This window comes from Plasmopara halstedii (assembly GCF_900000015.1).
Source record: "Plasmopara halstedii genome assembly, contig: Scaffold_1651, whole genome shotgun sequence".
NCBI classification, from domain to species: Eukaryota; Oomycota; class Peronosporomycetes; order Peronosporales; family Peronosporaceae; genus Plasmopara; species Plasmopara halstedii.
This window is the reverse complement of record NW_020188562.1, coordinates 1010716-1022793: the sequence shown is the minus strand read 5'-3', so window position 1 is coordinate 1022793 and position 12078 is coordinate 1010716. Positions and strand designations below refer to the sequence as shown.

The 12078-nt window shown below is 44.7% G+C and overlaps 5 protein-coding genes across 5 annotated transcripts; 4 read left to right on the top strand and 1 right to left on the bottom strand.

Annotated features, from left to right (window-relative positions):
• Positions 1–266: 266 nt before the first annotated feature.
• On the top strand, positions 267–920 carry PHALS_02064 (pin2 terf1-interacting telomerase inhibitor 1; the record flags this gene model as incomplete). The annotated part of the gene is made up of 1 exon (XM_024716576.1): positions 267–920. The coding sequence occupies one exon, from the start codon at positions 267–269 to the stop codon at positions 918–920; it is 654 nt and encodes a 217-aa protein (XP_024582161.1).
• A 105-nt stretch (positions 921–1025) lies between these two features.
• PHALS_02063 (hypothetical protein F443_02669) lies at positions 1026–4045 on the top strand (the record flags this gene model as incomplete). The annotated part of the gene is made up of 3 exons (XM_024716575.1): positions 1026–1186; positions 1259–1335; positions 1395–4045. 3 exons carry the CDS (start codon positions 1026–1028, stop codon positions 4043–4045), a joined length of 2889 nt encoding a protein of 962 aa, XP_024582160.1.
• Positions 4046–4575: 530 nt separating this feature from the next.
• On the bottom strand, positions 4576–5772 carry PHALS_02062 (fatty acid desaturase; the record flags this gene model as incomplete). Its single annotated transcript, XM_024716574.1, has 1 exon — positions 4576–5772. The coding sequence occupies one exon, from the start codon at positions 5770–5772 to the stop codon at positions 4576–4578; it is 1197 nt and encodes a 398-aa protein (XP_024582159.1).
• Positions 5773–8442: 2670 nt separating this feature from the next.
• Positions 8443–8718, top strand: PHALS_02061 (uncharacterized protein; the record flags this gene model as incomplete). The annotated part of the gene is made up of 2 exons (XM_024716573.1): positions 8443–8506; positions 8567–8718. The coding sequence occupies 2 exons, from the start codon at positions 8443–8445 to the stop codon at positions 8716–8718; spliced, it is 216 nt and encodes a 71-aa protein (XP_024582158.1).
• Positions 8719–10155: 1437 nt separating this feature from the next.
• PHALS_02060 (uncharacterized protein) lies at positions 10156–10381 on the top strand (the record flags this gene model as incomplete). The annotated part of the gene is made up of 2 exons (XM_024716572.1): positions 10156–10285; positions 10362–10381. 2 exons carry the CDS (start codon positions 10156–10158, stop codon positions 10379–10381), a joined length of 150 nt encoding a protein of 49 aa, XP_024582157.1.
• Positions 10382–12078: the final 1697 nt, after the last annotated feature.

Sequence of the window (12078 nt, the reverse complement as noted above, 5' to 3'; positions counted from 1 at the left end):
AACTATGAATACACTCGATCTCTCGTGGCGATTGAATCATTTATCCAATCTAAACTTTGTACAAACGAGCAAGTGTTTTCGCATTTCAGCTCTTGCTATTTCTGCCCGTTCAAATGCTATACCAAAAATCCATATGGAGCTAGCTATATACTATACTCAAAAGTTTTTATGCTTATACCTGAATTTTAGAGATATCGCCTGATAAAAGAAAAATAATTCCAAGAAATGTGCGAAAAAATCGTGCATCCATTTTCACTGTACATTGAATGGCTTACGCTATGCGTGCTGTGAACGTTATTTCCTCGGATTCTGCAAGGACAGATAACGCCGGACAGACGATGGTAGCTGTGGGAGGAATGCAAAATATGGCATGGGCTTCGGATACTTCCAAGTTTGGCTTTAAAATGCTTGTCAAAATGGGGTGGTCCGCTGGCAAAGGCGTCGGAAAACACCTGCAAGGTCAGGCCACACACGTCAAGGTTGCACGTCGCTCCGAGAATTTGGGTGTGGGATGCAGTCTCAAGCAGGCGGAGGTGCAAGGTTGGGCTGAGACGGCGGGAGGTTTCGCGGATGTGCTCAATGCGCTCAACAATTCGTATAGTTGTAAGACCTGTCCTGAAGTTGACCGTCTAGATGAGAGTGATAGCAGCGATACTTGCTTTGGCAAGAAACGACAAAAATCTGAGAAGAAGAAGGCAAAGAAGGCGAAGAAAGTGAAGAGCGAGGATGAGAGCAAGACGAGCAAAAAGAGCAAAAAGAGCAAAAAGAGAAAAAAAGTGGGCATTGAAAAGACTACAATCTCACGACGGCTACATTATCGTAGGAGGCAAACCAACAAAGATGCTAAGAGCTATAGCGCAGAAGAAATGGCTGCAATCCTGGGCGTCGCTTCATCGGCGTACAAGCCGGCCGTTGGGTAGTAGTTGGTTTAATATGATTTTTGAATAAAATTCAAATAACACAAATAATTTGTAAAATTGATGTTGATGGCCACTGGTTGCCGGAATAGAACAGGATAAAAGTCAATGGCCACCGTGTTTGTACGCAACTTGCCGTATGGTGTTACGCAAGAAGAGCTGGAGCATGTTTTTAGCGAAATTGGTCCTGTCAAGAAGATCGATGTTATCAAGGACAAAGGGAAACGCAAGAGCGAGATGCTTACGCGCGGGTTCGCCTTCGTGAAGTTGTACGTAGAGCTGCGCCAAGTAGCATAATGAAGTATAGTAAACAATCCAACAATTATTTATTGCTGATATAGTGCCGTGGAAAGCGATGCGGCCGCGGCCGTTGTAAAACTTAACAGAACCAATTTTCAGGGCCGGAAAATGCTCATCGGTGCGTTGTTTAGCTGATGCCGTAATGAATAGCTACTGAAACTATTATAACGCTGGCAGATTATGCCATGGAAAAGGGGAAGCGTCGTGCAGCATCTACTCCTGTCGAGAACGAGCAGAAAGCGCAGGAGAAGGAGGGCTTAAACAAAGACGAGCACATTGCGACGACAGAGAAAAAGGAAATAGAACAAGAGCAAGAAGCTGTGAAGATGAAGCCTCACACTTCAACGTCTAAAATTTTAGAGAAGGAAGATGCCAAAGATCAGAATGAGTTTGAGAAGGTCGAAGATGAAGGTGAAGTCAAGGCAGTAAAAGTGAAAGTAGAACCCAGGGTAGAGACTATGGCGGTCTCCGCTGATAAACCTACTATCGGTCACAAACAAAGCGAACGCAATGTGCGCCGCCGACAGCATCGAGAATTTTTGCGCAACTTGGAGCGTCGTAAAGAAGAGGAGGCTGCTGTGCAGCAAAAGTCAGTCTTGATATTCGGCTTCGGTGCTCATGTGACTAAGAAGCATGTGCTGAAAAAGATGAAGAAGATCGGTAGCGTAGAAAAGGTTGAGTTAAAGCAGGAAGCTCGAAGCGGCAAGACGTATGCTTTGGTACAATTTCAGACGACAAAGGAAGCGGCTTTAGCGATCTCAAAGTTGGACTGCCACATTTTTAAAGGGTCAATCCTGCAAGTGAAGAGTGCAGCCACAACCGTTGTGATTGATGATCAAAATAGTACAGAATTCCCTAGAAAATTAAGAGGCGGGGCCGAAGCAGAAGGATTACGCTTGATTGTTCGAAATTTGGCTTTCCAAACATCTGAAAACGATTTGGAAAACCTATTTAAGGTGTATGGGCCACTGTTCGAAGTCCGCATCGTACGTATGCCAGTAGAATTGGACCAGAAGAGGAGACAGAGAGACGATGAAGAGACAACTATTGAGAATGTGCCAGATCGAAGCCGTGGATTTGGTTTCGTCCAGTACCGCGACGTGGCAGACGCGCGTGCGGCTGTTGAAAACCTCAATGGGACTAAGCTTAAAGGCCGTGAAATGATTGTTGATTTTGCATTGTCGAAACAAAAGTATACGGACCAGCAAAAAAAGCTAGAGAAGAAGACAGAAAGCGGTCTGGATGAATACGTAGAAGAGACGAATAGTGGTAATGATGATGACGATAAGCTTGTTATGGCCAAAGACGATGAAGAAGACGCGACGTCGGATGATTCGGGCATCGAAACGGAGAAGGAAGATCTTGCTCTTCTTAGTAAGGAAGACACTGAGGCTCAACGGGAGCGCACGCTATTTATTCGAAACGTCTCTTTTCAAACGTCTGAAGACGGACTGCGTGAGTTCTTTCAAAAATTTGGAGCGGTAGAGTATGCGCGTGTGGTACATGACAAGGGTTCCGGTCTGTCCAAGGGAGTGGGGTTTGTTCGTTTTAAATCCGTTGAGGTGGCGTCGAACGTTCTAAAGCGTGGAGAGCAGCTGCATGTCGATGAAACGAAAAAGCATAAGAAAGAAAAAAAAGCCAAAGTCTTGACGTTGTCTGTGCTGGCAAATAGTTGCGATGATGCCTTGACTCTTGATGGACGTCAATTGATATTATCAAGGGCTGTTTCGAAGACCGATGCCGAGCATTTGACCGATTCAAATGCTCGTGAACGCCGCCGTCTTGATAAGCGGAATCTCTATCTAGCTTATGAAGGCACACTGAACGTTAACAAGGTGTCGGACGCTGAGCTTGAGCTGCCCAAGATGGACATTGACAAGCGCCGACGCGCGATCCGAGAAAAGAAGCTGAAGCTTCAGAATCCCATGTACTTTGTGTCACCCTTGCGTCTTTCAGTACGTAATTTGTCCATTGAGCTGGATGACCGTTCGCTAAAGAAGCTCTTTCACGATGCTGCTACGGCTGGTGTACGTGCTGGCAATGTCAGCCTTTCCGACATCAAACCAGAGTTAGCGTCAAAGGGAAATCCTCCGGTAAAAGTCCGTATGGCTAAGGTAGTGCGTGACATGGAAGCGGTAAAAGCAGGAAAAGAGGCGCGTTCTCGTGGGTATGGATTTGTCGAATTTTCAGAGCATGTTCACGCACTGGCTGCTCTTCGGGTGCTGAACAATAATCCAAAGTATACTTCATACGCTGCTGGTCGCGTGACAACTGCTGGTGCACCGGACAGCTCAAAATCCCGCCTCATCGTAGAATTTGCTCTTGAAAACCATGGTAAATTGAAATTGCGTGAGAAGCGCGCTGTTGATGCTGCGAAGAAACGCGAGGAAGAGCGACTATTGAAGGAAGCACAAGGCGTAGGTAGTAAAGACGCTGACAAGTTGAAAAAAAGTCGAGGGCAGCGGCAGCGTGAGAAAAAGAAACTTTGCGTACAGGTAAAAGCAGAAGCTAAGGCTGAAGTTTCGATCGATGCAAACAAGTCGAAAAAGGAAATCAAAGTCAAGGAGGTGAAGTTGCAGTCGAAAAGGAAACGCGCTGAATTCTCATATGGCGATGCAGAGGTTGACGTTTTAGCATCACTAGAAAGCAATCATTTGGCAAAGAAGGGCAAGACTCTGTCTCGCAATCAGCGTAAACACGCAAAGGATCTCGAGAAAGAGAAATCTTTCGACGAATTGGTGCAGAGCTACAAGAATGAGATTTTCGGAGAGTTGAGTGCGGTGAGGATGGACGACAAGGCTAAACCTGCAGACCGCTGGTTCGACTAATACAAATTAACATTAGCCCGAACGATACGCAAGATGCAGATCATTCAACCATTGATTCCTTTTAGCATTGAAGACTAGCTAACCTCGATTGTAAAAAAGAAAAGTCTGACTTTGCCTAAAATGCTTAGAGCCGTGGGGTAGCGTACAGTGCTTTTAGTCCTCATGTTGTTTAGTCTGTAGAGTGATGTTGAAAAATGAAAGCCAAACATCATCTACAGAGTGCTTGCAACTGGAGTGAAGGGCAGTAGGAGGATACTGGCGCATATGGCATGTAAGAGCCTATGAATAGGTCGCGAAAAAGTTTGTACAGCTCTACAATTCAAATTATGACATCTGGAGGACAAAGAGAAGTCCTTCTGCCTTTTGTAGTCTAAAAATTCAAACATAAGAGCATTTTTCATTCCCAAAAGTGCGCAGACGCAAGTGCAGACCAATCAGTCTATATTATTTGACGTCGTAGTTATTTACTGCCTGAATTATTTACGGCAGCTCGTTTTCGAATACATGAGTTATAAAAGCAACACGTGGCTTCAAATGTTGCACTTGTAAAAGACAACAGCACCGTTGTCCTCGACAAACTTACAGTGAGTATAAGAACGCCACAGCGCAGTGGGCACGGGCGTGGTGTCCTTCAAGTAGAATTTGCCTAGTAGCGGCTTTAATGCGTTGGTGGCCTCTTCGCAGTGGTAGAACGGCATTTTGGAGAAAATGTGGTGGCACACGTGCGTGTCCACGATATGGTGAACAACCGAATCAAGATACGAGCCAAAGGAGCGATCTACTGTGCAAAGGGCGCCGCGCAGCCAATTCCATTCACCCTGTCGAAAGTGGGGGATGTATGTATCTGTGTGTTGCAGGAATGTAATGAGCACGAGGTAGGCATTCACGACAATGTAGGGTACGCCGTAGAATTTCAAAATCGTGTAAAATGAAAAAGTGTGAATCAATGCCGCTATCACACCAATCATGAACACGAGAGAGATGTCACTAAGGATAATCATCCAACGCTCACGGTCTGAGTAGATGGCCGAATTTGGGTTGAAGTGGCTGCGAGCTTTACCCCAGTACTTGGCCGGTCCTGTCGCGTTAAAGAAGAGATACCCAGGCATCCAACCCACGACCAACATGTAAACAATGCGATAGAGTTGATAGAGTGGAGAGTCTTCGAGCGTCTCATTCCACGAACTAGCAATCGCGGAGCGCGTGACGGGAACGAAAACCTCATCGTGCTCGCAACTTCCGGTGTTCGAGTGATGTTTACGGTGTGAAATACGCCAGCTGTGGTACGGCACGAGTAACGCCGAGTGCAGTACGAGACCAATTACGTTGTTTACGACTTCAATGGAGCAATAAGACTGATGTCCACACTCGTGTGCGACGACCCAAATACCGGTTAGGTAACTTCCTTGAAAGAACCAGTACGCAGGCCAGAGTATGTAGGCAAAGTATCCTGTTCGGTCGATGTATGTGGCTATGTAGAAGAGCACCGCGCACGTAAACAGGTTCTTGATGAGATAGTACGTGGACTTGATGAAAGAGCGTTCGAAACAGTGTGAGGGAACGGCAGCTCGCAAGTCGCGGAGCGAAAAGTGAGGTAGATCTAGCGGTAGCGGCGCTGGAGCACCCACTACATGCTTGTAGCCAGCTTCAGCGAGCTCACGCTGCTTAGCTTCGGACAGCGAAGCTATCTTAGCAGCTGACTCGGCTTCCGGGTGCAGGATTGCCATAGTAGGTTTAAGAAAGATTGTGATGTGCTTGTTGGCGTCCAAACGGAGAATTTGCAAGTGACGAATGCGCAGCGGTGAGTGGCTCGCACGCGATGCACGTCAGGTATGGCGCGGGCGTGATGTCATGTGATTAATTGCGTCAATGCTGAGTCTTCAGACATTTTAAGGCTAAAATAATATGTAATAAGAACAAGAACCTGCAATAATAGTACAGTCGTCCCTCGGATAACTCATATCCGGGTGTCGTATTATTAATAAAAGAGTGTTCCACCAATATGTAGCCAAGTAATAACGCATAACTGGTAAAATAGTAGCCAATTATTGAGTTACCCAAGTATATAGCGCATTGCCTAACTCGCTCGTTTCGGGTATTTCCGTTTAGGTACTGCATTTATTAACATTTTTTACAAACATGAATTTTATTGACGTAGAAGTCAATGCACGCACTGATAGTAGTCTGGACTGTCGCCGTCGTTTTAAAAGATTTCTGCAGTTCCCGAATGCGCCTGAGTACACTCTATCTGTGAAATCCGTCACATCCAGCAGTGAAGCAGTAATTGCTAGGCTCTTTAACTTTTCCCGATTCGTGACTCTCTGCTTTTCCACATCTTCGTTTTCTTGATCGTCATTCTCCCTCTTCTTCCGCCTACTGAACCATAGCTATAATCTCGTCGTCATTCATCTCCAGATTGGCTGTGTAATCCTCCATCACTGGACTCAAAGCTCTTTAACAGCCATGGGATTATTAAAAGGAAGCTTTGGATAGTGTCCCACAGGTCGATTTCAATGTATTGCTCCTCCATATTGAAACACCGATATTTGAGGAGGCCTTGCAAAGAGACCAGTTTGGCGAAAACAATTGGCCACGGTAGCTACTGATATCTCCTCCAAAGCTACTTTGCTCCATTTCATTGCGGTTAGCTGATCGATTTTATAGATGTCGGTTTCACCTCGATCGTCACGATAAACGGCATTTTGAAGATGATATCGTCTGTAACGTCGCTAGAACGCGGACATGATCCCAGCATCCATGGGCTGGATCTTAGACGTGCAGTTTGGAGTGAGGAAGACCACCTCGTAATCGTCGATTATGTAAGAAGTGGCGTTTTCTAGTATAAAACCCCCACCTATCTTTGGCCTAAAGGAACAGTGATTGAAATGGTCGAGAGCACACCTAAAACGCTTACATATTGTACCTTCATGTCGTTGTCAAACCTTTCCAGCCAATCCTAAAAGATGGCGCCGGTCATCCACGCTTTCTAATTGCAGCGATTATAGGAACTGAGATGCTCTCCTGTCTTACGATTGAGACAGCGGGACTTTTTGTACTTTCCAATGAACAATGTCTTGAGCTTCTCTGACTCATCTGCGTTGGCAGCAAAGGCAATAGTGATGCGGTTCGATGATGCAGAAGAGAGAATGGTAGTCTAGTCAACCTTTTCATATAAAAGACCAAATTTATATGCATTTTTTTACTTTGTCTCGTTTACGTCTCAATCTGCTGTTGTGCAATGGGCTTTTCTGGAACCATGGGATATAACAAACCTACGCAAACACTAATAAAAGAACTCCCGTGTAACATTCATACCTGTTTTATCCATGTCGAACACAGCCTTCAGCTCATACCAAGCAATGACTGCCAAACGCACACGAAGGGCAGCATCGATTGCTGCCTGATCTACTGCACCACTCTCACCATGGATTATAATGCAACGCGGCTTGTTCCTATCTTGAAAGCGTTGCAGTTCTCCATTGGAATATTTGCTTGCATCCTCGCTCAAGCCAAGTCGGTAAGCAAAGACGTTTGCTTTGGTTTTGATGAGATCTCCAGTGATGGCTACATGCGTTGTCTAGCATTGAAGCACCCATGTTGCCAAGGCTTCATCGAGTTGCGGGTGATGTGCAATGCGCGGGGCCGTTTGACCAAAAGCTCAACGTCTGCTATGGCCTCGAGATCGCGACTCTTTTTGAGGATGTTACTGATAGCAGATTGAGTGATTCCAACGTCAAACTTCTAGGTAGCCCATGTAGCAAGCGCATTTTGACTCATCCATTGTTTTTTAATTTGCATTTTGATAGCAGACCTCGAGCCCCTGCGCATTTGTTAAACGTGCTGGTGGAATTTTAGTGTACGTGTAATAACTCATAGATGATTTTCCACCGCATTTATTAGTTATCAGAGGGACGACAGTAGTATCATAAGCAAATCTTAATCTAGCACTCCACTAGAGACAATTAAGTGCATTGCTGAGTGACAAGAGACGAAACGTTTAAATTGCCTATTGCTCACCATTCAACGTTGCTGCACAAAATATATTAGGTTGTAGCGCAGCAACAGGGTTGCAGTACAGATGAAGTTTTGATTCTACCAGTGCGCGTCAAAAGAAGCACATAGGATGGGTTCGTAAGCTCCACATAGGAGCGGAACTAAGTGCCTCTAACACAAGTTTGCTTTTCAATGAGCTGCGGGAGATAACCCACCTACGCATTGTTTAGTTAAATGATACACCCTGACATCGTGCCCTGTCATCGTGCGGGGAAAGATAGTATACTCACTTTAAACAACAAAGTCAAAGTCTACATAAATGTTAGCGCAGCCGATCGCCCCGCACTTCTTACTAACAGGTGCACGACAACATTTGCCTTGCCAGTGAATCATGCGCCGATATGATGACGATACCTAAAATTATCGTTACAAGGAAATCGTGTTCTCCAATCTTGGCACTACTGATTGGTAATTCACAATTCTTTTTGTTAACAAAAACCTTTTGCATTAATCAGCGTCGAATCATAGAGGATATCCCTGGAACTGAGAGACTTGCATGTACAAATGCGTTTAATATGCTTCAGGCACACAAACTAATCGATGAAGAATTAGAGGCACTGGACGAGGACTTGCTGCCGAATTTGGTACCATCGGTACCCTTCCCGAATGTTAAATGGTAAAAGAAGCCTAAGAACCACGAACCGTCTTCAAATTGCAAACATTAGGGGGAGAACTAAGAAGGAGTGAACGGCTTGAGGATATATGAAACTACCACCGAGGTTTAAAATTAGTGCGACAAGTGCTACCACAGACACTTTTAGAAGCGAGACTAAATTTAGTGTAATAGACTTCTTGCAGTAGCTGGTTTGGCCACTTCGTCGCGGGTGTTTTGCGGCGGACGACTAGACATTTTGGCATTTTTGGTCCCACTGAGTAGCCTAGAGTCGACAAGCTGGGTAGCTAGTAAAAGGTGAGACTTCGATAAGCTTATACAACAGATATATGTCTGCTTAAAAGAATAAGTCATGAAAGTGCAACCATTGTTGCGCAAGTTTTCTTACCTGAGTTTTACATAACATCCTATAGTATTATCATTATACGTACAAAGCAATAAATCCCGGAATGTCTCCTGTCTAATTGTGTGAAGCAATCCAAACGACTGCGGATCGCCATCAATATTGATGTACATGGCTCACTTGTAAATCACAAAAAGATCTATGGACAACATCATTCTATTAGTGCATGATACGCTAGGAAGGCGCATTCATGTAAAATTGCTTATCAAAGCTCATTCTATCAGCAAGGAGTAAATGTATATCAATCGACTACACGTGCGTTGACGTTAGCGTTGACTTTGTGATATGAAACGATTGCTTACTTTTTTCACGTAACAGGAAGACTAAATCCTTTCAACTGCATATTGGGACCAGCGGTCAACGTGTCCCACGAACCCCCTTTCGGAGTCAAATCACCCTTATCTGTAACTATACGTACCACAATACTTCATCATGATACTTAAACTAGTACTTATTTGCCTTGCTTTAAGTCCTAAGGATGATACAGCCGGAACTGGCAGGTTGGCCAAGGCGCTGATGCATGCGGCGAGAGTATTTGGTTCGCCGTGTTTCACATGATTCTGAGCGGGTATATCGCTGTAATATCCTGGGCATAGAATTCGTGTGGCTTAAACTGCCGCGTCACCAGGCGATTGGACAGCGCTGGTGTGTTAGATAGTCTCTATGGCAATACCAGCCACTCAAACGGTATCCTGCTTGAAGTACTGACTTTAATGAGAGGAATAAAACTCTCTCTTCTGAGTAGTTAAAAATACTTTTTACCAGGTCAAGAGCAATGAACAAGGTGCAAACGAACAAAATAATACAGAGGTTATGCTGCGCATCATCTCAGAAGCAGAATAAATGCTTTTAGGGCGACAATTTTAATCAAAACATTACATCGAAATTCAACTTGCTTCTGGGAAATTTATCCTCTGTTTGCTTAGAAATAATTCCGACCAAAAATCCTGATGGTTGTACGGCCGACCGAGTCATTGTTTCTTTATGGCTATCATCCTTGTGACGATTATGCGTAACTCCATATATATATTTAGCGATAGAATGGTCGCTTGTCGTGGACTTGCCATCCAAGTTACCGAAGTATCTATACATCTCATTAGTGTGACCGCCGAAAAGCTTTTATGTACTGAGCTCTCGACTGCTGTTGCGGTCCGTGAGATCAATGCGAAGGGTTCCTCAAATATCTGAGGCTAACAGGTAATAACGATTATCATCTGTATAATCTCGAATTAAGCTGGTTGTAATAGTCATACGTATGGTTCGTTAACTTAAATAGCAAATAATCTTCATTATATCGTCGGTGTGCGACATTTGCACTGTCTCCCAGGGCATGTTTCACGGCGATTGGTGATTTGAGCTCCTCAACCAATGCAAGAATTTTGCGGTCGAAACATAAGCTCAGCTTAAGCCGCTTTTGAAGAAGGCTTACGCATATTCTGCTCATGTTAATCTCATCAAGCAATTACTCGAAACATTCCTAGATTAGTCACGCATTTCGAGCTGACATACATCCAGCGCAACTTTGCAAGTTGACGAGAAGATTTAGCGCCTAATCGAGGGCGAGAAACCTCATTGATTTTGGCAACATCAAAATGAAGAAGAAATTTCAGAAGACAGGTATGCCCATTAACACAATCTACACGCGAAGACAATAAGTAGTGCTCACTGGACCATATGTCTCTTTTCTGCCGAGCCAACAACCCTTGGATTAAATTGTGGGTTGTACAGTATTTTGTGCTTAGATTGTCAAGAAATTATGTGTACGACTTGAGATAAAGAATAGAAGTGATACCGTGCGACCAAATATTACGATGTAGCGACATTTGAACCTGAAACTTTTTTGCGATCTAAAATTCCAACAGTCCAACAAATTTTGCATCAGGCACATACACAGTGCGCATCACGACGTCGATGGGTGACGTCACCATCATGACATACGACAGCGCATCATCTGGGCGGTAATGTAAAGCATCCACCACCGCATTTTGTCTATCCAGCAGAATTTTCACTTAAAGTATACGAGGCAAAGTAAAATATCCAGCTTGCCTCTCTCTGCGTAAGATCGTGAAATAAGGTACCAACAACGCTGAGCGCAAGGACGTGTAATATGCACATATCGTAATTGTTTCTCGGCCAATCGGGTGTACACTGATCTTGACAAATGTATTTTTCACAGAAAATCACACTTTGTCATGAAATAGAAAGTCCTTCTTTACTGCTTTACGCTTGCGAGGCTCGAAAGCAATATGCGTTATACCCACTGGCATCTGCTTGAAGTGAAGCACAACCTATGGTGACAACCAAGGCTTCACAGTCGACTTGCAAGGGTTCGCTCTGATTCAGTGGAGGCAGAATTGGTGGAAGAAATGAGGCTATCTTTTTTACAGCCTTCGAGACTGCATCTTTTACCTCAGTCCAGCATTTGCTAGAACCCTTTTTAAGTATCACGATGATAGTCCGTGCCTTGTTGCCGTAATATCCAGTATACTTATAAAAGTAGTCGACCCGGCAACCTCATTTTATAAAAATTCTTGGTATAGCGGCAGCCATGCGGGCATCGTGCCAGCACCCATGGCTACTATGCTCAAGTCATCCACCGATTGTGGTAATGCTGATGAGATCATCGGCATCAACACAGCGCTGAGCTCCGCTTTAATTCGCCATCTCGATCTCTCCGACCTCTCGACGCTAACACCTACGTCAACACCAAAGACAGCTTCCATGGAGCCACTGTGGACACCACCCCGCCGACCAGTGATGTAGAGGGCGATGGTGCTGATGATGAGGAAGATAAATAAGGCCAACGGACCCTTTCTCACCCTAAGGTCTAATCGCGCGCCAGCACCTCGCGGTCTACGCATTCGTGTATGGCCGGAGTGGGCATGACATCGCTTTGGTCATGACGCATGCGAAAGAGATACTGCAGGATTAAAGCAGCCAAAGAAGCTTTTTCTGTGCACCGAT